At 37.8% G+C, this 22,864-nt stretch overlaps 2 protein-coding genes across 2 annotated transcripts; one reads left to right on the forward strand and one right to left on the reverse strand.

The window, feature by feature from the left end:
- Nucleotides 1-1,269: 1,269 nt before the first annotated feature.
- LOC107780336 (uncharacterized) lies at nt 1,270-9,487 on the forward strand. Its single transcript, XM_016600863.2, has 3 exons — nt 1,270-1,845; nt 7,318-7,654; nt 9,043-9,487. The coding sequence occupies exons 1-3, from the start codon at nt 1,412-1,414 to the stop codon at nt 9,268-9,270; spliced, it is 999 nt and encodes a 332-aa protein (XP_016456349.1). The 5' UTR covers nt 1,270-1,411; the 3' UTR covers nt 9,271-9,487.
- Nucleotides 9,488-14,020: 4,533 nt separating this feature from the next.
- On the reverse strand, nt 14,021-19,508 carry LOC142165117 (uncharacterized). The gene is made up of 8 exons (XM_075223742.1): nt 19,200-19,508; nt 18,664-18,924; nt 18,207-18,579; nt 16,758-17,382; nt 16,386-16,443; nt 15,766-16,283; nt 14,853-14,860; nt 14,021-14,352 (listed from the first exon to the last, which is right to left on the reverse strand). The coding sequence occupies exons 1-8, from the start codon at nt 19,506-19,508 to the stop codon at nt 14,021-14,023; spliced, it is 2,484 nt and encodes an 827-aa protein (XP_075079843.1).
- Between the last annotated feature and the right edge of the window lie 3,356 nt (nt 19,509-22,864).

Here is a 22,864-nt window from a genome sequence, read left to right on the forward strand (position 1 = left end):
GACTTGAAAGATAGAACTTTTCACGTGCTGAGATTTTACCCCAAAGATTTTAACAAACTAGCAAGTTGTTTGATGGATGGATCCCCAGCTTATTTGAGCAGATCCTATTCTAAAGCTAGCTTCCAAATAACTTCAGCTCTAGAGCTGAAGTTCGACAGTTACAAAACAAAAACTTCAGCTCTAAAGCTGAAGTTCGATAGTTATAAAAACAGCTCTAGTGCTGAAGTTTGCCAGTTACAAAAACAAAAACTTCAGCTCTAGAGTTGAAGTTCGCCAGTTACAAAACAAAAACTTCAGCTCTAGAGCTGAAGTTCGCCAGTTACAAAACAAAAACTTCAGCAAAAAACAAAAACTTCAGCTCGCCAGTTACTAAACAAAAACTTCAGCTCTAGAGCTGAAGCTCGCCAGTTACAAAACAAAAACTTCAGCTCTAGAGCTGAACTTCAGGCCCGGCTACTAGAATGCTGAACTTTTGCGTGATTGCCTTTGCTACTTCAACCATGTATGCTGAAGTTATGCGAAAAAACGGGTACACTTGTAATTTTTTTTTGCAAATCGGGCATAAGTTAAAACATGACACAAAAAGCGGGTATAGATGCAAATGCCTCCTCGAAAAAGATTAAGAGCATGTACTTGGGCCTGGAAAGGGTTGCACAGGGGTCAGAATGTGAAACAACCCAATAAGAGGTTATCGGATTACAATTGGGATCGAGGTTGAGGTACATGTTTCAAGGAATTGCCCGACAAGAGTAATTATAGTTACTATAACTATCAGCTCATGGAAGTGTAGGGGTATGTGAATAGAAGTCTTTTCTTTATTTTGGCTTAACTCTTGTTGAAGCACTCTCGAACCTCCCTCCATTTTTCTTTTTCATTTTCCTCTTTTCAGTTGTTCATTTGGTTGTTGCTACTTTGAGAGTTTGTTTTAGATTTGTAATTCTATCTTCTGGTCAATACAATATGGATCCACTACAAATTATTACTTTAAAGTAAAATGTCTTACTTTAATTATGAGACCACCCTTACATTACTAAGGCAGGTAAGTGACACTCATAAAAAACTTACTCATATCTGCATATCTGTATATTGTGCTGGAAGGAGATTCAATTGAACATTAACTAAACATTAACATTAAATAAATTCGATACAAAGGGGGAAAATAGCTAATTAGTGAAGGGAGTGTGACTTTGACAGTTAACGCTATAATGTGAAAAAGGAAGACGTGCTTACTACTACTCTTTAGATGTGCACCCCGCCACCAAGGTCCCATTATGCACCAAACTAAAGTTGTTCCATTCAAATCAAACTAAAATTTTCTCAATCCATTACTTTTTCTTTTTCTCTATTTCGCATTTCATCAAACAGTTGATCGTCGATCCAACTTCATTCCCAGCGATCATCATTGACGATCATGAGAAAACATTTGTCCTCGTCCGTAGCACCACCACCTTCTCCGATTCCCACAGGCAGAGGGTCACGTTCGGCTGTCGACTCAATCTTGGGAGAGTACATTGATCAATCAATCCACGTTCCTCACTTGACTCTCCCGAAAAATACACATCGTTGGGTGCCTGATGAAATCTATTATCCGTCACTTTTGCTGAGGGAAAATGATGCAATGAATAGGTTGTTGAGCTCTGCTGCTGAATTCGGAGTGGTGAGGATTATTGGTCACGGCATATCTAGTGAAGCGTTAAGAACAATGCTGACTGAGAATGAATGGTTGTTTAGATTATCAAGAGGAAAGTATGGTAATTATGATAAGTTCGTTTGGGATTGGTCTGATAACACGATGGTACAAAAGGCCAAGGTTGCCATAGGGGAGCAAAATTTTCTATTTTTCCGGTAAGCTCTAAAACATATATTAATTTTCTTGTGTTTTTCTTTTATTATTTGGATTTAAACCTGTCTTTAATCTCTGATGCATGGAATTTGGACCATTATACCTGTCATGATTCAAATTCACATCATCGACATTCGGCACACTATTTGATCCGAGCGAACCAAAATCATATGATGCACCCAAATCATATGCATGAAATCAACTTAACTGCGAAAGTTCTTTGAAAATCATATATATTTTCAAGGTAAATATTCCACTCTAAATATATATATTTCATTAAACCTATATTGAAAAGGTTAGAAAGATAAAATTTTAAAGGATTTTAATAAAGTTGGGGGTTTAACAAATGAATTGAATGGTAACCTGATTTGGGAACATGTTGTAATCACTGTATCAAAGAATAGAAATAAACACTTGGGACAATTTCAGACTAAAGAAAATAAGAATAACATATAGCTATCATGAAATAGAACGGGTGCCTCAACATATATCTCAAGAAGAGAGTCATTATATTCTAACCAAGCCTGCTCATCACGTACTACACCTCATCCTAAAATATGTAAAGTAGGCGGGACACTGGAGGGAGCCCACGTGAGCTGGGTACACTGTCATAGTACTCAATAAGTATCATAAACTTTCTCTAATTCAAGCTCCTAGGAAAGGCTTTACGAAAAAAATGCAACCAATAGTTAATGTACAACGATATTCAGTTATATCAATCATGATCTTTATCATTTTCAATGAAAAGTGAAATATAAACCATGATATAACTTTTAAAATATGAATATCAATCCATAATTTTAATAAAGATCATGCAAAATCATTTCAATTTTATTAAGTCATCAAAATCATTTTCGGCTTCTTAGGTCTAAACATAAGAAAATTCTCTTTTACCTTTTACAGGGAGCACTATACCGATACCGACATAATAAATAACTATTAGGTGATCAAACTAGCAATAAGTATTTGACCATACTTATTCAGGGGGCTTCTTGTAATACTGTACAAGTCGACTTAACCTTATTAACTTAAGTAATAATAATCTTCCCTCATGATAGGGGACTTTATCCCCCCAAATCTCGGCTTAGCCATGAAATATATCCCTACAATGGCACATGCAATTCTATGGTAACGAGCTCAATATTAGAATCAATATCGATAGTCTCCACTAGCAATTTCCAAAATATTTAACATATAAAAAATATTTTATAGTCTAATAGCATCAAAGGATCTATTCTTTTATCAAATTATGATGTCCATAGTCAATCTAAACCATTGGACAAAATCAAATGAATAACATTTTTCATGTTGAAAGCTTTAGCAATATAACATCAATCTTTTAAAATATAACAAGTGGTATACCACTTATCAAGTTTCAAAAAGAAATACTTTTTCATAAATATATATCTTTAGCATTCAACAATTTATACTCTTATTAATATATATAAGTTTAAAAAAAAGTTATATCACTTGCCTCAAGTGTCATTTTACCCATAAGTTTTTGAAAATAAGATTTTTTAAAATAAAATCACATGATACTTCATATGCAACGCAATTTTAAAACACATGGCGAAATTATTCCCTGCTTGTTTCCACAAATGTGGATGCACATTTATAAAAACAATCTCACATATTAACTAAAAATATTCTTTTAGAGAAAATCTCTCAAGAAGAGAAAGTTTTTATCAACTTAGTTCACTTTTGCTTTACTAATTTTAAGCCCTTCTCTTTCGATATTCTAACTTTGATTAAAATTCTCAATCATCACCGACTAGTCGGTATCAACAACTAGAATCACAAATACATCAAAACCTAACACAAAATATTTATTAAATATACTAAGGTTCACAAGTTCGTTACAAGCCATCTACAACTTGAATCGTCCAGTAGGTTCACTGAGTAGCCTATTTGATTTTATGATACTACATTAATTACCCAATACCAGCAAGATACTATTCATTGTTTTCTTTAATCAACATTTTAAAAATATTTAATTCAGGTAAATACTTAGTTTTTCACTTTTAATTTAACTAACAAATAATTTAATAGGTTAATTGCATCTATTAATTTTATTTTCAAGAATACTATTCACCTTCTCCCTCATTTTCTTAAGTAGGTTTTTACAACATGAAGTAGGTTTCCCTCATTCACACCATGAAGTAGGTTTTTAAAGTTCAACTTTTTAACCATTACAACTTCTAATAAATGCTACAAATACTTCTAACTATTCATAGTAAATGAGTTTGGAGAATTAAAATTATTTCTTGTAGACCTCTTAAAAAATCACAACTTTAATGATTTTTTAATTCTTGAAGATTTGATGCTGAAATACATTTGTATGCTAAGATGATGATAAAATTCATGTACGTTGAGTAAAATCAACTCAAACCATCATTTAGAACATACCTTGGATAGTAGACTTGATTTGGAGCTCAAAATCGCCTCTTGGAAGTCCCAAACCTAGCCACTTTAAAGATAATGGCTCCAAAACTGCTCTTTAAACAACACTGGATGTCCCATGCAATGGTTGTGCGTGCATGGTCATCGCATGTCTGGGACTCTCTTTCACATTTGGTAAAAAAGTCATAACTTATTGTAGGAATGTCCAAACGATAAATAATTTGAACTATTGAAAACTGGATTCAAAGACCTTAAATTTGATTGACAACATCACTTAACGCCTTATATATTGTGGGTGCTCCTGAACGAGAAGGAAGGATCTTCAATTTATAGAAGTCTAAAACATTTTCCTCCAAGAAAAAAAACTAGCCAAATATGAAAGAATTATATTTTCCTTTTTCGTGAAAGGAAAAAATAATTATGTTAAATATGTTGTCCTTCCTTTAAAAGATAGGTAAAACAAACATGGTAAGAAAATTAGGACAAACACATACCAATTATGAGCTTGTAAATTCCATATAAGCACTCCATGGTAGTACCCACCTCTTCATGAAGGTTACTAATGATAGATACATCATCCGTCTTGTTTCTGGTAACTATAATAATCTTCTTTTTTCATGAACCATCACCTTAAGGTGACTTTGCTTATTCCGATTCTTCCCCACTTAGGAGTAAGTTCAATTTCAAACTCTTAGTTGTCAGTCAGACTTCATTAAAGTCACTATTTCAAGGTAGAACTTCCTTTTAACTATTGATATGTTTTCCCCTGCTAGTACTAGTATAGGTCATTTTCTTCCCAGCTAGGAACGACAGTTTATAGTTTTTATTTTCCATCGAGCCTTGACTTATATTTCGTCATTATGTCGTAAAACAAAATCTTTATTTTGTTTTCTTAAACGAAAAGGGGTTATGTTACGCTACAGTACTTGTAACCTTGTGGTCAAGTAGGAGCTTCTATATGAAAAGTCCCTTTTATATTGCAACGAAATAAAAGGAACGAACATGTGATTCCAATTTCCAATTCTTTTATGGAGTGCTTCGGTAAAATATCACGTAAACGTTGTGCCCAATAAAATACTATTTGATCTATTACAATAGGAAATTAGAAAAAAAAAACAATAAGAAATAAATTCACAAATACCTACTCAACCTAAATTATTTATGGCTCTACCCATTTCATAGACCATAGCATGCCCTTTAAAGATCAGCCACCTTTATTGATTCTTCTTTTGCTTTGTATTTTTTAGTTAGTATTATTTTTTCAGTGCAAAGTGCAGTGGTGGATCCCATGTTTGATTTTCTAATTTCATTCATATTTTTATCTCCATAATCTGTTTTAAGCACTTTTTTTGCTCATTTTCTTTAATTTTTTCTCCTTTTTTATACAATAAAAAATAACTAATATTGTAACATTTCATTTACTTTTTATTTTTTTACTTTTATATAATTGATAGAGTATTTTTTTCTTCTTTTTTCATATGTTTCATTTTTTCCATATTAGTTATCAAAAAATTAACCTATATAGTATATTTTTTTCCTCTTTTTTTTTTAAATGTGTATTACTAGAAATATTTCTAGATATGATCTAAAATTATATATCATTATAATAAAATGGTATACCAGTATAATAAAGTCGCATATTAGTGCTTAATACAGTATACTGTTACATTATATTGTATACTATAATAGTATAATGTTATATTATACTGTATTGTATAATGCAACAATATACTATTATAGTATTAGCTTCCATGTTGTTGAATTACATATTGTATACCAAAATGGCATATAGTATATCAAAATGGTATCTTGTATTTTTTGTTCAATAGTATACGGTTACATTATACTGTACATTATAATAATATATTATTTTAATTAATTATATATTATTAAATTAATTATTATATACCATAATAGTATATAATATTTGGTATGTAGTAAAAGTTTATTTTCGTTGTTAGTTAACTCAATTTTAATCTAAAATTCAAAAATTTACTCTAAAATCTCCACCAAATTGGCTCAAAATTTAGCCACAACCTCCGATCAATATTTTAAACATACTCTAGTCAAAATCAAACTGAAATAACTATACACTCAACAAACCCTAAAAATGTATCACTATTCCCTTAATTAAACAACCATAGCTCCGCGATCTTCTCCACAAACACCCACATGGATTCAAATGCAGATATCTTGTTGAAGGATGAGAAGCTTAGAAGTTTTCAGCTAGCGAATAAACGTGAAGAATTTTGGTGCAAATATCTTTTAGGAAGAGATGGGTGAGAGAGAGTAAATAATTTTAGTGGGATATGTATTTTTGTTAACTCTTTTGAATATGGATAAAAAGGGGTAATTAGTTTGAACTGAATAAGCAGTCCTCGTAGTGAATCTGGCTATTCTTGAATTTCTCCCTCCAAACTATGGAACTTTTTTTGGGCCGTAGCCTAACTGATAAAAGGGCAAATTATGCAAAATACCAATTGAGCTTAAAATAATTACCCTTTTCTATACATTTGAAAATTATTTGTAATATATACCTACCCAATTAAAATTAATTACCCCTACCTACCCACACCCATCCCAACTTTTTTTACCCATTTAGCTTAGCTTACCTTGATTTGGATTGAATTGACTTGGCTTGGCTTAGCTTGGTTTAGTAGCTTTGTTTGACTTTATTTGGTTGTCTTTGACTGGATATTAAAAAAGAAATGGGTAGGGGGAAAACTTAAGTTTCTGCCGCCCGGATATTTCCCAAAGAACCCCCTGATAAAATTTACAATTTTAATTGGAATCCTTTCACTCTTAACCCCTGGTCTCGAGTTCGAGCCCTAAGAATGAAGAACTTCTTGTAATACATAACAACTTATCCTCATACATAGCTTACCCGACATGAATCCGTATTAATCAGCTAATAAGTTTTGAATTCCGGATGAATAACTAAAAAGAAGTAAAGTTTTAAAAAAAGTATTTTTTATTCTTGTTATACTTAACAATTTTATATTCTGTTTTTCTTTTTCTTTATTTGATTTAAAAAATGAAGAAGATTGATAATGATATATTTAATTTTGGTGCAGGCAACAGTTGGAAGAGGTATTGAAGAAACTAAAAGGAATAGCAAAAGAAGTGGATGAAATAATCAGAATGAGTAACACTAGTGATGAATCTTGGAAGAAAATTGAAGCAGAAGAAGTAAAGATGTACATATACAGATGCACAAAGAACCAATCGAGTAGCATGGACCAAACATGGCTTCCGCCCCACAATGCAACACTTGAAGATTCATTTAAGTATGCTTTGAACCTTTATCTCCCACTAGAACCACTTGAATTCTCTGTGCATTCAAAACGTGGTCGATTGCCGTTTAAGACCAGCCCACACACAATCATTGTCACTCTTGGACATCAACTTGAGGTATTTATAATATTTCCTCGTATAACAATATATATTTATAGACAAACATTAATACACTCTTGATGCCATTAAATTAGGAATATCGCAGCTCTCGCTTGATTGCAATTCAGGATCTTTACACAGATAGTAGGACAAATTCATTATTTACTTTTTTTGACTGGTATACATAGATTATGCATTAATTATAATCAATTTTACACACACACCTATACATATACATATATATATATATATATATATAAACCAACAAATCTCTTCTCAACTTTAACAATATTAAAACAAGACTAAGTGCTCATGTGAGCGACTATTCAGGTTAATTCTTCTTTAATATTAACTAATTAGGAGCACACTAAAATTCAAACTCAGTGACATTGTGGTTTAATTTTGAGTAGGGGTGTACATGGAACGGGTTGGTTCGGTTTTTATCAAAACCAAACCAAACCAAATATATCGGTTTGGATTGGTTCGGTTTTGTCGGGTTTTTCGGGTTTTTTTGTTACATGAATATTATTTCAATCTTACTTTGTTAAAATTATAGATAAAGCTTTAATAAATGAATATATGTTTAATAAATATGGAAAAAATTGACAAACATATGATCTATTAAAATATTCTAAGGGGAGAATTTTTTTAGTAACACATGATAGTTATTTTCTTAGTCGTCTAACAATAATGTTTCGTTAATTTACGCTTTCAAGGTCAATACATGAGAGGATACCCAAATATTTCTACATTTTCTAAAGAAAATTCACTGTAAGTCTTAAAAATATAATTAAAATTTATATATTTATATGTCGGTTTGGTTCGGATTATTTTACTCAATATCAAACCAAGTCTAGTCTGGTTTTTTAATCGGTTTGGTTTGATTTTTCGGTTTGGTGCGGTTTTCCGGTTCGGTTTGAACACTCCTAATTTTGAATGATTGATTTTTGCCCTTAATCATCAAGCATAATGAATTATTTTTACAGAACCTTTTTCTTAAAGAAAATTTAGAAATTTACTACCAAATTCAGTCTCAATTATAGTCACTTGGCAAACTGAATTTGTTGTAAAATATTAGATGTTTTAGAAAATATGTATATTACTTATTATTATTATTTAATTAGTGTATTGTTAGCTAAGTACGATTATCTAAAAATAAATGAAGAATTGTATAGACAACGATTCAAATGATTAAAGCAATTAAATATCTTTGTTACGTTAAAGGGCAAAGACCTTAAACGTCAGTACAAGCATCGTTTGGTGTTACTCAGTTAAATGAAGCTTAGCATGAACTAAGATCAAACAATGATTGAAAAGCAATTTCTGAAAATAAATTTGTAAAAGAAAGAATGCAATGTTATGTGGAAATGGTGATACGATTAAACTAAAATATTTCCTTGTAATAGGAATGGAGTGATGGGAAATTCAGGTCAGCGGATGGAGAAGTAGCATTGAAACCAAATCTTCACATAGATCAAGCATTATTATCCTTGGAGCTCAAGTGGTCATTCACTAATTTGAATGATGACGTCTATAAAACAGAAAAGAGAATTACCCTATCTGATCAGGTTTTAATTTTAGTTATATTAATCTTAGTATACAGAATGTTTCTGTTTATGTACACAAATAATTAAATAATTTAAAAATATTAAGTAAAGCAAATGATGTACCTTAAAAAATTACGTTTCATTTTTTCTTTCTTCTTCCGGCTGGTTAATATTATTCCTTAATATTTTGCTGTTATGTCATGTATATAGTGTTTGGTTTTGTAAAGGAAATGATGTACCTTAAAACTGGGATTTGTAAGACATTAAGTGCTAAATGTTGTGGCGTGTGGTTATTTTGCTTCTAGTTTTGATTCATTATTTACGCTTAGTTTTGAGCATATATCGTTCCTCATGGAGGAGAGGGATGCGTATGTCCAACAACACTAAGAATGGAACCATAAGCTTAAATGCCGGGAGCTTTTCAAGGTATAGGTCTAACTATCTTAACTCTCTATTCCTAATATGCCATAGTTATTAAAGTTTCTTGACGGTGAAAATGAAAGATTAGTTTCTGGAGCTCAAAATCGATACAATTGAATCTGTCATTCAGGAAATATCAATAGTTTTTCGATTAAGAACGGTGAGACTTTGTGACTTTGAGGGAGGTATAGCCTGGTCCTAGATCTTTTTAAAATAGAATGATTTCGTATACGATAAAATCGGAGGGTCCAATTTTTCGTCGTTACGATACCTCGTAAGCATGTCTCGAAGACTCGAGACCACGATCAAGTTCCATCCCTCGAGGGCCATCGACGCTCGGCCTCGGGGCAATACATGCTGACGGTTACGGAGAGAAAGTGGGAAGTTCCCAAGGCGCATAAATATAGCTGACAAAGTTTAGTGGACTAGTCCAAAAAACGAATCAAGGCATTTACTAGATGTACCATCTCCATATCTTTGTAATTAATGCATTTGTACCATGTTGCGACCAAAGCACTCACGCAAGTGCATGTGATCGTCAAGTAATAGAGTAGTGAGTAGAGTATCGTTCCCACGAAGACTTATGATTAACTGTTGACTGATTCAAACCCAATTTCTTTATCTACCCAAGAGATTGTTCACTAAAGAGAGATAATTGTTTTATTACTTAAACTATAAAGAATTAATCTAACTAACGCAAGTACCCAAACGAATAGCAATTACGAGTAACAAACAGTAGGAGAAGATATTCCAGGGTCACGGGCATAGTCAACAATCGTGTTGTGTTCTTGGCTCAAAATGACTAATCAATTTATCTGGGTTATTGATTGACAGGGTTGATATTACTCATAAGAATCTGTCGAGTTCTTACTCGCCTATTCAAGTCAACTCAATGCCTATATGTCTATGGTATTAAAATTAACAAGAACCCATTTACAATTCCTGTATTTCAACCAAGCAAGGCAATTGGGTATATGTCTATCCCAATTGCAAATCTGTTCCCCAAGGCCCGGGTTCAAGAACTTGCTCTATTTAATTCTATATGCAATCTAAAATTCCCACTTTCGAATTCAACTAAAGATTCGTAGATAGTATTTCATTGTTAGCTACTCAGCAAAATAATTAAACGCAGAATTAAATAAATAACCAAATATGATAAACCAACTTTGTAGAATTAAACTTCAAACAACAACATTCATGTTTCACCCATGACCCTAGAACAATGGGTTTTAGCCACTCATACTAGTGTTCATCATAAATAAGTTCAATTTCATCACAAAACAGTAAAAAACAAGAGAAGAAAAGAAGAACTTGATGGTCAAAACTCCTCCTTGCCTCTTGCCTCTCTATTTCTTCCACTAATCTATGAAAAACTTGATACTTTAACCTTGGGCGAGCTTGACTTTATATAGGTTAAGTGGGTTTCCCTCCAGATTTCCAATTTTACCCCTAAATAATATTTTTCTGGACCGGACACGCACGAGCTCGCGCATAACTTCGTGCATTTCTTCGCGCATGATTCTGCCTCGGCCTTTCTTATGCGCGAACTACTGTGCGACTTCGCGCACCTGGAGATTGATTTCGTCCATTTTTTCATCTCGTCCTTGCGTGCACTCGACTCCGAGGGGTTGTTCTTGCTCATAAATCATTCCAATATCCTCTTGAAAGCATCATATAGGCTCCTCATCCTGCAATGTATACATATCACAATTAAAGCCTATTTTTAATCAATTAACCATAATATGTCATTGGAATATAATCAAGCGGAAGCATAAACAATAGCTAAATCACCTAGATTTCGCCTATTATCAACACCCCACACTTAATTCATTGCTAGTCCTCGAGCAATCAACTATACTCTCTAGAGAATCCTTCACTCAACCATTTCCCTTAACGCATTACACCTTGAATAATGTACATGTATTACGCCTAGCAGTGAACAATTCTAGCCTCAAAGTCGACTCTCAAGTGCCATGCAATATTCACACTTCCTCAAAGTACTCTACACAGAAGTCAAGACTTGTTTTTCCGTCACGAATCATATGCCCTCACAATTACATCAACAAAAACTGAGTTCAATCCACCACATTCAATTCATATACTCACATATATCAAGGAAATCACTCACTCTCACAAAAGAGGTCACATGCATGCAATTGGTACCATAAGCTTGCCCTTAATGTAAATCTTTACTAATGTAGGCTAGCTCGATCCAAAATCAATTAGGACTTTTCATGGTTGTAATGTGGGCTAAGGGACGGGTAGGATGTATTTAGGAATAGTGACTCAACCCCTAAGCACTTCAACACATCACATGAGCAATTTTTAACGCAAATTCTTCAACCCACTTCTTATTCACACATAGTATCATCCCACAAATACTCCCTTCTTCTTTAAAGCACTCTATTAATTCATTCCCACTAGCTGGAACAAGACACAATGTAATCATCTTTTTTTTTTTTTGATAAGTTTATTCTTCTTGTCACTCAATTTCTGCTAGTGGTGTATTTGTTTACAACATAAGTGCACCTTTCACCCTTTTATTGGTTTCACTCAAAAGCCACCCCACACTTATTTCCTTCTTACTTCTTTTAGCGCTCCTCTCACAATTAAAGTGCTTTAAGAGGTAAAAGGAACAAAACAATGTCAATTAAGAACAAACGGGTATAGGCTTGTAATGAGGGTGCCAAACAAAATTCTACAGGCTCAAAAGGGTTAACTAGGGACAAATTTTATTTGTGATAAGCAATTAAGCTCAAAAAAGGTCAAAGAAAGCCTAACATCATTTTTAAACCGAGCATCACCTAAAATTTCGCTTCAACTCACATACCGGGCAAGTTCTAGACATAAGTACACTACATGGACTACACAAATACTCACCACATATGGCATATGACTCATTCAGATCAGCTCATCAAGACGCTCCATTACGAGCATTCAATTCAGTAACAAACATACAAATTAAAGCACTTTCAGTGAGATTCAACAATTAGGACTAAGCGTTACACTCTAGGGTCTATTGTGTTCAGGTGCGTCAACGCTATGGGTTCTCTTTCAATTTTTATAGCTCGTAGCCCATTACCCTAATATACAAATCAAAAAGAAAACAAAAATAAAAACTACCTATGCCCGGTTCAAGCTAAACCCTTGGAAAAGAACCGCGGATTAAAGAAAAACTAAGGGGGAATTGCTACACTACCTAAGAAAAAATAAAAAATCTTTTTGTTGTTTTCTCTAGACTCACTTCCCTCAAGAAAATCGTCTAAAAAATCCGTCATCAGGAAGAGCCTACAAAAAAAGTTAATTTTTTTTTCTCGACTCAGTCCCTCAAGAACCCCGTCGAAAGGGATCCGTCGTCGGGCCGAGCCATTTATCTAAATTAACAAAAAAAACCTGCTCCTGCTTAACAAAAACTATCAAGTCAACATGAAACAAACAAAACAACCCGACAATTTGTACAACTACATACAACATACAATGAAGGAATCCCCCACCCCACACTTAAGAAAGAAGACATGTCCCCATTGCTTAAAATTTAAAAGAGCAGTGAGGTGAAGAGACTTCCCTGAAGCTTCACTCTTGATCGAAAACGGTTTCGGGGTTCACGTTGCACGCACGCCCCAAAGCTCGCAGCCAACCCATGAACTTCTTTTCCGACTTGACTTTTCGGTCAGCTATTGCGTCCACACGAGTGCCCAAATCATTCATGGAGGTGCGTAGACCAGCCACCTCCTGCTCCAATGTGGTGTGCCGGGACACTCTGGCAGTTCCTGAAGAGGACGCTGCTCGTGACAGTGCTGCAGCTATTGCGCTAGGCGCATGGGACTGCGCTTCGCCCTCCACATCCATTTGCTCTTCCTCCTCCGATGCATCAGAACCACTCTCATCCTCTCCACCTACCGCTGCTGCTAAGGCTGCCCCCGTGGTGTTCGTGCCAGGTCGGATCTTGTGGCTTTTTCTTACCAGCCCGTCCACACGAGTATTTTCAGGCACCTGCACATTCCTACAAGGCTTAGTTACCAAAGATGGGAAAAAGAAGCCATACTGGCGTTGGGGGCATCGGATAAACATCTCGTCGTGGATCACTTTGGCCATGTCGAAGGGAAGACCCTTGATGAAACACCAAATCAATGCAGCCCGGGGTCCATTCACCTCCGTAGTATTTGTGGAGGGAATAAGGCGACTGTTAATCACATACAACCAACTCTTCGCCTCTGGAGTTAAGACGGATGAGTGGAACTTCTCTCCATGTTCCAGCCACTCCACCATTTTTCTTGGTGCGCAAATTTCATCAAAGAAGCACTCCCACTTGGCATCGGTTGGATTTCGCCCATATTCATAAAAGTCAGTATTCTCAGGCAGAGGGTCGAGCAATTGATAAGCTATGCGTATCGCCTCAATGGAGGCATCCACCGCCTTACGGCGCACTGTGACCACATGGTTGACATGCTCTTGGTAGATTAGCATAGAATTCGCGTACAACCATTACATTAGCCTCCCCTGGCTCGTCAATGAAGGCCTGCAAACCCCGCTCCATCAACTCATTGTACATGTAGGGGCATCGTTCCTTGACCTTTTTGATGTAGATGCCCCTCTCCGGAAATGGCTTCTTGGCAGCCTTCTCTGTAAAACGGGTCTGAGCCTCAGGGGAGACAAATTTGTTGCTATCATAGGGACGTGCAGGAGCTGCCCTTTGGCGGCTTGAGGATGGACCCGTGGCTTGATGCTTTTTCGATGGTGCCATAATACCTGCAAAACGTGGACACATTAGCTCAGCCCAACAAAAATAGTGTGACTTAATGCGGTTACTCAGACTTCACACGCAAAATTGGTGACAACTACATAATCATGCTCATTGAGGCCTTTCCACAAACACCTTGTGGGCATTAGGCTCTCACAACTCTTTTCTAAGGGTCTTGGAACAAGGGCATCCCACAAAATCTCATCCATAACCCAAATCAAGTACTACCCACACCACACTTACAACAAACTAACCCCACAACATATTTCACCAAGTTTGAACACCAAATCACAAAACACATCTACGTTAATGGCTCATACCTTGTTGAAAATCGTGAGAGAGGGGGATAATGCTAGTGATTTTTGGGAAGAGAATCGTGAGAGAGGGCGATGGGGGAAGGGGTGCTGGAATTTGGTGTTTTTGAAGGAGTTGGGAGATTTTGGAAGAGGGGATATGGGTTTTGTTTAATAGAAGGGGGGGGGGGGGTAAATGTGTCTAAACAAATAACCTATTAAACTACAAAAATAAAAAAAATAAAAAGAAAAACTAGAACTAAAAAGAAAAACAAAACGCCTGAAAAGTTCCAGGCAGAATGTTCTGCCCAGGCGCGTGAACATATGCGCAAAGTTTGGAGCTCGCGCGTTTCTTCGCGCGGTTCTGTTGAGCTCCAGGAAGAAAGGTTCGCGAATTTGTGCGCGAAGTTTTGGAGCTCGCGCGTTTCTTCGCATGGTTCCGTTGAGTTCCAGGCAGAAAGATTCGCCCAGGCGCGCGAACATACGCGCGAAGTTTTGGAGCTCGCGCGTTTCTTCGCACGGTTCCGTTGAGTTCCAGGCAGAAAGATTCGCCCAGGTGCGCGAACATACGCGCGAAGTGGGCGCGAAGTCGCGCTCCTAGGCATTTTTTTTTGCATTTATTGTCACCTGTTTTGCTCCTGGTTGATGGTCCTTTCACCCGCCCTTCGTCGCCTGCATTTGTTAGTAAGTTAAAGCTCAAAATCAAACACTACTACTATCGTTGGATTGCCTCCCAACCCGCTCCTTATTTAACGTCGTGGCACGACGGTTACAATATTTCAATGGGTTGCCTCCCATCCAGCGCCTGATTTAACGTCGCAGCACGACTCAACATGTTCTCAAGCATCCTTCAAGTCCAATGAGGTCTTGTGACGTGCAAAGTCACCACCCTAGTAATGTTTTATCCGTTGACCGTTCACCAAGAAAGTGCCAGTAGAACTCATATCTCTCAACTCCACGGCTCCATGAGGCTTCACGCTTACCACAACAAAAGGGCCTGACCAACGAGATTTAAGCTTTCCGGGAAAAAGCTTCAACCTCGAATTGAACAACAGAACTTCTTGCCCTGGCTCGAACTCTCGATGTTGAATGTGCTTGTCATGCCACCTCTTAGTCTTTTCTTTATACAATTTGGCATTCTCATATGCATGTAATCGAAACTCCTCGAGCTCATCGAGTTGCAGCAACCTATTCTCTCCAGCTAAGTTCCCATCCATGTTCAGCTTCTTTATTGCCCAATAGGCCTTGTGCTCAAGTTCTATGGGCAAGTGACATGCCTTCCCATACACCAATCTATAAGGAGAAGCACCTATGGGAGTTTTGTATGCTATTCGATACACCCACAATGCGTTGTCTAACTTTCCGGCCCAATCTTTTCTATTCGCACTCACTGTTTTCTCAAGAATTTGCTTTACCTCTCTGTTTGAAACCTCCACTTGACCACTAGTCTGTGGGTGATAGGCAGTGGAGACCTTATTCTTGACCCCGTACTTTGCAAGGACATTGTTTAACAGTTTGTTGCAGAAATGCGTACCTCCATCACTGATCAACACTCTGGGAGTTCCAAAACGTGTGAAGATATGCTTCTTGACAAAGCTTACCACCACCTTTGCATCATTAGAGGGAAGAGAAATGGCCTCCACCCACTTGGACACATAATCAACTGCCACCAAGATGTATCTATGGCCGTTCGAGTATGGAAAAGGTCCCATGAAGTCAATTCTCCAAACATCGAAAAGCTCCACTACCAGGATGTTTTGCAGCGGCATCTCGTGTTTCTTAGTGATCGTCCCAGTTCTTTGGCACCTGTCACACATTTTAACAAAGGCGTGTGCATCCCTAAACAATTTCGACCAATAGAAACCTGATTGTAGCACTTTTTGGGCGGTCCTGTCTCTACCGTGATGACCTCCGTATGGCGAGGCATGACAACTATGGAGTATGACACTCGTCTCCTCCTCAGGAACACATCTCCGCACCAACTGATCTGCAAATAGCCTGTATAAAAATGGCTCATCCCACATGTAGAGCCTCACATCATGCAAGAACCTTCGTCTATTATCTGGTGTCAATTCTGGTGGTGTCACCCCACGTGCAATAAATTCACATAATCTGCATACCACGGGGCTGTGCTTGAGGTGACTGCCAATAACTGCTCATCAGGGAATGTTTCTTTGATTGCACCCCCTTCAGCCACATGGTTCCGATTTTCTAACCTGGACAAGTGATTAGCCACTTGGTTCTCTATTCCTTTGCGGTCTCGGATCTCTAAATCAAACTCTTGCAGCAGTAGGACCCACCGAATCAGTCTCGGCTTGGCATCCTTTTTCTCAAACAAGTACCTGATGGCTGAATGATCTGTGTAAACGATGACTTTGGTCCCCACAAGATATGACCTGAACTTGTCAAACGCCCACACCACTGCAAGCAACACTTTTTTAGTGACGGTGTAGTTCATCCGAGCTGGAATCAGAGTTTTGCTTGCATAGTAGATGGAGTGGAATATATTATTTCTCCTTTTCCCCAAGACAACACCAACATCCAAGTCGCTAGCATCGCACATCAACTCGAACGGCTGCTCCCAGTCCAGAGCAATTATGATTGGTGCAGTAACCAACCTTCCTTTCAGCTCCTCGAATGCCTTCAGAAAGGCATCATCAAATTTGAAAGCGACATCTTTCTCAAGCAACCGGCACAAGGGAGAGGAAATTTTCGAGAAATCTTTAATGAAACGACGATAAAAACCTGCATGGACCAAGAAATTGCGAATGCCTTTGACAAATATCGGTGGAGGCAATTTTTCAATCGCTTCCACCTTTGCCTTGTCCACCTGCAAACCATCTTTGGACACCTTGTGCCCCAGGAGTATACCTTCACGTACAATGAAATGGCACTTTTCCCAGTTTAGCACCAAGTTAGTCTCTTCACACCTAGCAAGTACTTTATCAAGGTTCATCAAGCAGTTATCAAAAGAACATCCAAACACAGAAAAATCGTCCATGAACACTTCCACAAACCTCTCAACCATGTCAGTAAAAATGGCTATCATACACCTTTGAAAAGTCGCAGGTGCATTACAAAGACCAAAAGGCATTCGCTTGAACGCATACGTGCCACAAGGACACGTAAAAGTGGTCTTCTCTTGGTCCTCTGGGGATATAGCAATCTGATTATACCCCGAGTAACCATCTAAGAAGCAGTAGTACTCCTGGCCAGCTAATCTATCAAGCATTTGGTCAATAAAGGGGAGGGGAAAGTGGCCCTTCCGGGTGGCATTGTTCAATTTTCTATAATCAATGCAAATTCTCCACCCGGTGACAGTTCTTGTAGGTATTAAATCATTATTCTCATTAACTACTACAGTCATCCCCCCTTTCTTGGGTACACATTGGATGGAGCTTACCCATTTGCTGTCTGAGATATGGAATACAATACCTGCGTCGAGCCACTTAATCACTTCTTTTCTTACCACCTCTTTCATAATTGGATTGAGTCGGCGTTGTTGCTCTACACTGGGCTTGTGTACACCTTCATGAGGATTTTGTGCATGCAGAAGGCTGGACTAATGCCTTTAATGTCAGACATAGTCCACCCAAGTGCTCGTTTGTGCTCACGTAACACTCTCAACAGCTTTTCTTCCAGCAATTTAGACAAGTCAGACGAGACGATAACAGGTAAAGTGTCAGAGTCACCCAAATAAGCATATTGTAGGTGAGGTGGAAGGGGTTTAAGTTCCAATTTTAGGGCTTCCTCAATTGACGGCTTTGGAGGAGGCCCCTCTGGTCTATTCAAAGGCTTGAAAGGGTGCGTCCCTTGCAGGTACGCACAAGATGTATCAAGGATGTGCATCATCTCCTCAACCTCCTCATCAGCCCCCAGGCTATCAAGTAACATAAGTGCTTTCTCTAAAGAATCGTCTAGATATACACTCAGATCATGAATCTGCTCATCAGCCTCAACAACAGATATCATTGAGAGCTCCTCATAGTGGCGGGGAAGTTGGATTGCTTTGTAGACATTAAAAACTGCTTCCTCGTCATCTACCCTCAAAATCATCTTTCCCTCTCTCACTTTGATAATTGCATCACCAGTAGCTAAGAGAGGTCGCCCCAATATGATTGGAACCAGTTCATCAGCCTCATAATCGAGGATAATGAAATCAGCAGGGAAGATGAATTTCCCAATCTGCAGCAACACATCTTCAATCACCCCTTCAGGGTGTGCTATCGATCTGTCAGCCAGCTGTAACATCACAGTAGTGGGCCTTGGAGCTCCCAGGCCCAGTTTCTTGAACAAGGACAGGGGCATTAGATTTATGCTCACCTCAAATAGCAAAGAGCACGACCCACATCAATATTGCCAATGCGCACAGGAATCGTGAAGCTGCCGGGATCCTTAAGCTTTTGAGGGAGCTTATTTTGGACCCTTGAAGTGCACTCCTCAGTAAGTGCCGCTGTCTCAAATTCAGTTAATCTTCTCTTATGAGCCACTATATCTTTTATGTATTTAGCATACTTTGGAATTTCACGAAGCACATCAACAAGTGGGATATTCAATTGAACCTGGCTCAACATAGAGAGGAACTTTGTGAACATGCGATCATCATTCCTTTTCTGCAATCTCTGGGGAAAAGGGGGTGGTGGTCTTGGGGCCTCCACGGGCTCTAAAATTTCAGCAACATTTTTTTGCTCTTGAGTCACTTTAGGGATCAACTCTCCATCAGGTATGGGCTTGTCTTTCTTTTTCTTTGGCACTTCCTCTAGCTCCCTCCTGTTTCTAAGTGTAACTGCATTCACTTGAAGGTTCTTTTCTGTATCACTGGGGAGGGCGCCTGTAGGTCTAGTGTTTTGATTTGTTGCTAACTGCCCCATTTACCTTTCAAGATTTCTGAAGTCGGTCCTGAGTTGCTGATTGTCAATCAACAACTTCTTTAGCAGATCATTGGTACTTTCTTCCATTTGTTGGGGTGGTCTTTGAGGCTGATTGAAATTCCCTTGGGGTCTATGCTAATTCTGATTCTGCTGATTTCCACCTTATGAGAAGTTGGGATGATTCCTCTAATTTGGATTGTAAGAATTCCCGTATTGTGCATGCTAATTCGGCGGACCTCTATTCTGTTGCCCCACATAATAGATAGATTCTGGATTCGTGGGGCACATATCACTCATATGACTGTCGCCACAGAGTTCACAGTAAATAGTCATCTGTTGTACGTGTTGCATTGTCTGTGGTTGCTGCATTGTCATCCTAGTCATCTAATTGGCCAGCTTTGCAATATCAGCTCTCATGGCTGACACTTCGTCTAACTCAAGTAACCCAGCTGATTTTTGCTTAACTGCCTTTTGTGAATCACCCTCACCTTGCCAGTTATTATCATTAGCAGTGAAGTTATTCAACAAGATTTGGATTTCACTGTACGGTCTGGCCATGCAACTACCCCCACAAGCGGAATCAAGATTCATCTTTGAAGCATCATCTAACCCATCTACAAAAGTGTGACCCAATACCTCGTCCGTCTGGCAATTTTGAGGACAGTCTCTAAGCATCTTCTTGTACCTTTCCCATGCTTGACGCAGTGTCTCGCCCGCTCGTTGTTCAAACCCAAGAATTTGACTCCTTAATACTTTTGTTTTCTTAGTGGGGAAAAACTTGATTAAGAATTTCCTTGCCAGATCATCCCAGATGCGGATTGAATTTGCTGGCTCTTTATTCAACCACTCCTTAGCTTCCCCAATCAATGAAAAGGGGAAAAGTGTCAACCTGACATAGTCCTTGGAAACGTTCTGATAGTTGTAGGTATCCGTAATTTCCAAGAAATTTTGAATGTGCCTCTGCGGGTCTTCATGAGGTAAACCCACAAACAGCCCCGTGGATCAGATCAGCTGCACCATGTATTGTTTCAGCTCAAAGTGCCCAGTGATGTCAGGCTTCACAATAGCCTGAGTCATATTAGCCAAACTGGGCCTTGTGGCTTCAATCACCACGCGTTCCTCATTACCTGCCATCTCAATTGGCTGTGGTTGAACTTCGATGTCCAACTCTCTTTCAATTCTGGTTCTCGCGTCCACCTCCCTCCTCAATCTGTGAAGTGTTCGTTCAATTTCGGGATCGAGAGGAAGGAAATTGTTTGCGCTTCTACTTCTTCGCATTCAATAGAAACTCCTGTATTAGCACAAACAAAGTGAACTAAAAGTTAAAACTCGAATAAATAAGTAATAAAAGCTCAATTCAGTCAAGTAGCTAATTTCTAAGTCCCCAGCAACGATGCCAAAAACTTGTTGCGACCAAAACACTCACGCAAGTGCACGTGATCGTCAAGTAATAGAGTAGTGAGTAGAGTATCGTTCCCACGAAGATTTATGATTAACTGTTGCCTGATTCAAACCCAATTTCTTTATCTACCCAAGAGATTGTTCACTAAAGAGAGATGTAATTGTTTTACTACTTAAACTATAAAGAATTAATCTAACTAACTCAAGTACCCAAATGAATCGCAATTACGAGTAACAAACAGTAGGAGAAGATATTCCAGGGTCACGGGCATAGTCAACAATCGTGTTGTGTTCTTGGCTCAAAATGACTAATCAATTTATCTGGGTTATTGATTGACAGGGTTGATATTACTCATAAGAATCTGTCGAGTTCTTACTCGCCTATTCAAGTCAACTCAACGCCTATATGTCTATGGTATTAAAATTAACAAGAACGTATTTACAATTCCTGTATTTCAACCAAGCAAGGCAATTGGGTATATGTCTATCCCAATTGCAAATCCGTTCCCTGAGGCCCGGGTTCAAGAACTTGCTCTATTTAATTCTATATGCAATCTAAAGTTCCCACTTTCGAGTTCAACTAAAGATTCGTAGATAGTATTTCACTGTTAGTTACTCAGCAAAATAATTAAACGCAGAATTAAATAAACAACCCAATATGATAAACCAACTTTGTAGAATTAAACTTCAAACAAAAACATTCATGTTTCACCCATGACCCCAAAACAATGGGTTTTAGCCACTCATACTAGTGTTCATCATAAATAAGTTCAATTTCATCACAAAACAACAAAAAACAAGAGAAGAAAAGAAAAACTTGATGGTCAAAACTCCTCCTTGCCTCTTTCCTCTCTATTTCTTCCACTAAACTATGAAAAACTTGATACTTTAACCTTGGGCGAGCTTGACTTTATATAGGTTAAGTGGGTTTCCCTCCAGATTTCCAATTTTACCCCTAAATAACGTTTTTTCGGACCGGACACGCTCGAGCTCGCGCATAACTTCGCGCGTTTCTTCTCGCATGATTCTGCCTTGGCCTTTCTTACGCACGAACTACTGCGCGACTTCGCTTTCTTCGCGCACCTGGAGCTTTATTTCGTCCTTTTTTTCGTCTCGTCCTTGCACGCACTCGACTCCGAGGGGTTGTTCTTGCTCATAAATCATTCCAATATCCTCTTGAAAGCATCATATAGGCTCCTCATCCTGCAATGTATACATATCACAATTAGAGCCTATTTTTCATAAATTAACCATAATATGTCATTGGAATATAATCAAGCGGAAGCATAAACAATAGCTAAATCACCTAGATTTCGCCTATTATCAATAAAATCGGAGGGTCCAATTTTTCGTCGTTACGATGCTTCGTAAGCATGTCTCGAAGGCTCGAGACCACGATCAAGTTCCATCCCTCGAGGGCCATCGACGCTCGGCCTCGGGGCAATACAGGCTGACGGTTACGGAGAGAAAGTGGGAAGTTCCCAAGGCGCATAAATAGGGCTGACAAAGTTTAGTGGACTAGTCCAAAAAACAAATCAAGGCATTTACTAGATGTACCATCTCCATATCTTTGTAATTAATTCATTTGTACCATGTTGGGATTCCCCCCTCATATATAAAGGGGATCCTTGTTATTATGCAGGGATCTGTTGCTCAATACTAAATGCACAAGAACATTCTCTCTGTTCTCTAACATATTCTCTTGATTTCATTACTTCATTTATTGCTTATATTCATTGTGTTGCGAATAATAAACCCACAAAAATAATATTAACAGTATTAGTGATAAATGCGGAACACTAAATTATGGTTAAATCAACAAGAATAGAAATGCAGCAATAATGACACCAAGATTTTACGTGGAACTTCTGAATAAGGGAAAAAACCACGGCCAAGAAGAGCAACTGATATCACTATAGCGAGAAATTTTACACTGTGTAGTAACGAGTACAAAT

This window comes from Nicotiana tabacum, chromosome 10 (assembly GCF_000715075.1).
Source record: "Nicotiana tabacum cultivar K326 chromosome 10, ASM71507v2, whole genome shotgun sequence".
NCBI classification, from domain to species: domain Eukaryota; kingdom Viridiplantae; phylum Streptophyta; class Magnoliopsida; order Solanales; family Solanaceae; genus Nicotiana; species Nicotiana tabacum.

Bases quoted from the DNA above. Each gene is read 5' to 3' on its own strand.
- LOC107780336 (XM_016600863.2), top strand. From the start codon at position 1,412: ATGAGAAAACATTTGTCCTCGTCCGTAGCACCACCACCTTCTCCGATT. The intron at 1,846-7,317 runs GTAAGCTCTAAA...ATTTTGGTGCAG, and splicing joins CAAAATTTTCTATTTTTCCG to GCAACAGTTGGAAGAGGTAT. The intron at 7,655-9,042 runs GTATTTATAATA...TCCTTGTAATAG, and splicing joins CTCTTGGACATCAACTTGAG to GAATGGAGTGATGGGAAATT.
- LOC142165117 (XM_075223742.1), bottom strand. From the start codon at position 19,508: ATGGGGCAGTTAGCAACAAATCAAAACACTAGACCTACAGGCGCCCTC. The intron at 18,925-19,199 runs GTTCAATTGAAT...TCCTTGTTCAAG, and splicing joins TCCTCTCTATGTTGAGCCAG to AAACTGGGCCTGGGAGCTCC. The intron at 17,383-18,206 runs GCATTAGTCCAG...TGGTCCATGCAG, and splicing joins GACTATGTCTGACATTAAAG to GTTTTTATCGTCGTTTCATT.